Below are 4955 nucleotides of genomic sequence, written 5' to 3'. Positions count from 1 at the left end.
TTAATATTATTATTAATAGTTTTTATGATTTCTACATCGTCAGTCCTTTTTTCTGCTCTGTTGTCAACATGTACAGTGATGGGAAATCCAGAGTCTTGACCGTTTAGCGTTAGCTGTTAGCTTCACCAGCCGATCACATGGTCACCTGGTTTCTGCCCAGTCCAGCTGTTCTATATAAACTCCTTGGGCTTAACTGGCGTTTCTGCAAAAAGGGGGCGGGGCTTAGAGCTGTTGCATCACATCAGTAAAGTCGTAGGTTTGCCTATCACCTGAAGCCTTTCTGTGTGAGGTTTGGCTGTTCTCCCTCTACATGTGTGGGTTTTCTTCWAACCAAAAATATGCATGTTAGGAAAACTGACAACTCTAAAKTGCCACTAGAATGACAGCGTGACACGTTTGTCTCATTTATCTCCATGTTCCCTARGAAGGACTGGAGACCTGTCCAGGGTGCACCACCACCTTTTGCACAATGACCCCTGTAGACGGGCTCCAGCCCACAAATGGAAGATGTTTATATATTTTTTTAAAAAGCCCGTTGTTATTGTGGTTAAAAAATATATTCATAACACTCATAATTAAGCAGCATTAGTTTGTTTGTGTCAGWGATAAAGGGCAGCAAATGATACTTATTTATATGCAGCTCAACAAGTTACTAATTATTTACTTTCACATTCAAACGATTGTTGTTTTCCACCTACATGAAGTCACATTTCTCTCGCTTATTGCTCATGCACACAACACAAACACAAGAAAAATGGCTTTTTACGAGTGCCAAGAAAGTTGCTAAATACRAAGAAGAAACATATTGTTTTTATTTCTTCCGTTACACAAAAGTTATTGTTTTGGAAAAGGAGAACAACAGATTTATTTACTGGAACGGTAACTTGACCTGATGCACAGCATTAGCTCAATTACGTGCACATGCTTTCTATTTTTTTAACACTAATTGATAGCATTTGTGTAAGATTAACAGTTAAAGTTTAAGACGTGACACAGATAGCTCTGCAGAATCCTCATGTGAGATAGTCATTAGCACATTAGCACTGTGCCAAAATCTGATTTCTTTCGAAAAACACCCAGTTTTCTGGCCTGTTTAACTATAATCTAAATATAGAATAGTGGTTCATAATGAGTACCACCTCAGAAAAACTAGGTCCTCTAATCATCACCATTAGGACAAACAATAAATATCTGTAGTACAACCTTAAACAGGCAGAGTGACTGTTTGTTGAGCCTAAATTCTGCACCACATTTCTGAATGCCTGTCTTATTATTAGTGCTGCCAGTTTATACATAATATATAGGCATTTTGTCATCGTAGATTATTACAAAAGTCCCAATTTATTACTGGGCTTAAAAGTGTAGGGTTGACATACACTGAAATTCTAGACGGTGTTACACCATATTTCGTGACCGTCATATATTGTGACCAGAAGGGGCGCTGTTGCGCTTCTACAACAGAACTTGGCCGAACATGGTCACAAAGAAGAATACGTTACACCAAAAGTGTAGCCTTTGATCAGAGGCTGAAGACACGTGCGCAAAAAATAAAAATAAATAAAATAAAAATAGAGCTATATTGACTGATAAACATGGTCACAGAATATGACAGCTGTTGTCATATATTGTGACTTCACTGTAGCTTGGTAAGTAGTAACAATATTTATTTAAAACTGTTTTTGCTGATAGTTTACATTCTCTAATATCAGAAAAATAACTGTTTACCACTGAAATATTGAGTTTTATTAAATTACTATGGTCACAGAATACGACAGCTGTTATCATATATTGTGACTTCACTATAGCTTGGTGAATAGTAGAAATATTTGTTCAAAAACTGTTTGTACTRTACTACTGTTTACATCAACAAAAACAATTAAAAATCAACAATCAGCACATGCAGTTTTTTTTATAAATATTGTTACTATTTACCAAGCTACAGTGAAGTCACAATATATGATAGCAGCTGTCACATTCTGTGACCATGTGTATCAGTCAACGTTTTATTTTTATTTTATTTCTTTTTAATTTTTGCGTGTGTCTTCGGCCTCTGATCAAAGGCTACACTTTTGGCATATTCTTCTTTGTGACCATGTTCGGCCAGATTCTGTTGTAGAACCGCAACAGCGCCCCTTCTGGTCACAATATATGATGGTCACAGTATATGGTGTAACAACGGCACAGTAGATCAGCATCCGGGGGCTTTTATTTTGAAAACTAGCGTGACAACTTCCTCCTGTTCTTACCTTTAGTTTGACACCCTTAAAAAATMAAAACTGTTGAAAGGCTTTTAAGGAATTTCAGGGCTGACTGTTAAGGCGTTTAATGGTGGTTAGCACAGTTAGCATCACTGACAGCAGTCCCTGTGCACATTTATACGATGGTAAATCCAACRTACCTTGCAATGAAATTTTCCAACAGGACAGTGAATTTAAACGCAACATGTTTGATGATAGAAGTTCAGCCCAGTGACTTGTTTGCAGTCTGCCAAACCTTCTTTTTCCTGTCTTTAGTAATCCTTCACAAGTCACCTGTCAGCTCCGCGGAGTTTTCTCCTCAGCTGTTAACACTGCAACAATCCGTCACAGACTCTGTTCCCTGCTTTTCTCTGTTAACACTGAAATCCCTCCACAGGAGGACATTGTAAATAWGCAGACCCTCACTCTGCAGCAGACGCTCTGAGCTGTCTTTGTCTTTACGGGCTCAAGTGACAAGCTCCGCCTACATGTCTAAAGTTAACTTCAAAAACATTTCATGAAGAAATCCATCTATTTATAAGAGTACAGAGTATAGCTGGCTGTAATGCACTGCWGCAACACAGCAACATGGACACACACAATAAGTGACTTCTGCCCAATTTTTTTAATCCAACAATGATGTCAGTATTAGAGGCCCACAGGGTTATTGAACTGGTCTCAACTTATTWTATGAAAATGTGAACATAATGATACTGGGTATCTGCATTAAAAGTTGTAAATGGACTTTGCTATTGTAATGTTTCACAAGATAAATGACAACTACTTAGTAACTCAGGTGTTTCTTCTGTCTCACRTAATAAAAATGTTACTTTACTGCAATTTTGTTGCAACTTGAATAGCTAGTTGAAAGTCCACCAGTATACTGATTTCCTTCAGATTACCTACTGAAGCTCTGTTACAGTTTGTTAGTGTAATCAAATGTAATTAGTGTAACGGCTTTGATAACTTGGTAAAGTTCACTAGTCACAAACCATGTGAGACTTGGGTCCYTGTGTGACTTTATTTCAACATCCTTAAGAGTTTTTAATAAGTTAAAGCTCAGGGACCTCTCAACCACAGTCAGACCTTGTCTGATTTCCAGTTCTGAATTTAAGCTCTAAAACATCCATTCATTATCTATACCCATTTATTCATTTTCTAGGGTCATTGTCATATCCAGCAGTCACAGTGTGAGGGGCGGGGTACACCCTGGTCACAATATATGATGGTCACAATATATGGTGTTAACAACGGCACAGTAGACCGGGATCTGAACCGGCAACCTTCTTGCTGAGAGGCATCAGCTCTACCCACTGAGRCACCGCGCCGCCTAAAACTCTAAGCTTTAAAACAAGAAACATTATATGTGGTTTTATTTCAATTTTTGATGTTCAAGTCTTTAAATTGTTGACCTGCTGAAGGAATATAATCCGATATTTACCAACACAACACAATTTGATCAAGATTACTTTTTTTTTTTTTTTTTTTTGCTGTTGGCAGATCACAACTGGTTCTGCCTCTAAGATAACATGAGCATATGGCTGGTCATTGTAACATATTTTCAAATTACACTCAAACCTAAGATGAGTTTTCAGACACCAATAATAACATCATTAATTCTAATGACATTCTTGATAGCCAGAACTCAAATTAAAGACATCTAAAATAACACAAATAATAGCATAAATTTTTATTTAAGCTGCCACTGGTAAGGAGAGGATATAAGTTTTACAAACATGTACATAGACCAATGAAGGAAAAACAATGAAAATTTATTATATTGTCATCTAAAATGTTGACTGTGAATAGGACAAATGACATTCGTTAAAGTCAAAGTGTTKATTTTAACAAGATATAATAGACATTTAAAAGCGCCTGATTATATATGATAAACTGGCTTGCCATACAAGTACATATTATGCCTTTGTAACCTCTACAGGTTCTGCGATGAACTTCACAAATTTTCCCATGGACTTGTTTGCATACGGACACTTTAAATCAAAACCATCAGAATAAACACAGAAATTTCAAAATATTTTTTTTACTAATACTGTATGTACACATCCAGGAATCAGGTAGTTTTTTACTTGGGAAAGTTCTGAGTTGAACCTTATTTTCAAAGATCTCAGAAAAACATCCGCTGCTGCCAGCAGACACACAATTTGTCAGCTCCACCACTGAGCAGCCAAGACTCATTCAGCCTCGGCCTAAATAATACATTATTCCTAAAAATGAGTTACCTGTGGAGGGATTTGAAGCTGCAGTGCTCTCTGGTCCAGCAGGAGGTGGAGATTTAATAAGCTGTGAGCTGTCTGCGGCTCTTTGTAAAACASCGCCCGGCGTCTCGCTGGACTCGTTTTTTGACGTCTGGGAGAGCTCGACACAGTCCGAGGTGATGTCGTTACGGTCCTCCAGAGCTTTCTGCTCATCCTCGCTGTCCTCAAACACAAACTCTTCGCCCTGCTCCTCATCATCCTCCTCTTCTTCTTCTTTAGTGGGTTGGTGAGACATCATGGCAGACATTGTTGCTGAAAAAGAGTCAACATTAAGTATTAATACACTGGAAAAAAATGTTAGAAAATGGAAAAGTCTGCTAGAACTAGAAGGAATGTATTAACAAAATAAAACATTTTATAAAAATTATTCCAAAATATTTTTTATTGATAATTATATGTAGCAAAATATTTCCTAAGACATTATAACCAATTACATTTAAAT

At 37.2% G+C, this 4955-nt stretch overlaps 1 protein-coding gene across 1 annotated transcript in view; it reads right to left on the bottom strand.

The window, feature by feature from the left end:
• LOC106533645 (rho guanine nucleotide exchange factor 10-like protein) overlaps positions 1 to 4765 on the bottom strand; it is a gene marked incomplete at its 5' end in the record, with an annotated part of 88727 nt that extends 83962 nt beyond the window's left edge. Inside the window, 1 exon segment of the mRNA XM_014030043.1 lies at positions 4478 to 4765. Coding sequence (XP_013885497.1) covers positions 4478 to 4760 — 283 coding nt within the window.
• Between the last annotated feature and the right edge of the window lie 190 nt (positions 4766 to 4955).

Source organism: Austrofundulus limnaeus, unplaced genomic scaffold (assembly GCF_001266775.1).
Source record: "Austrofundulus limnaeus strain Quisiro unplaced genomic scaffold, Austrofundulus_limnaeus-1.0 Scaffold990, whole genome shotgun sequence".
Classification (NCBI taxonomy): domain Eukaryota; kingdom Metazoa; phylum Chordata; class Actinopteri; order Cyprinodontiformes; family Rivulidae; genus Austrofundulus; species Austrofundulus limnaeus.
Note: the sequence above shows the minus strand (reverse complement) of the source record. Positions and strands in the feature narration are given on the sequence as shown.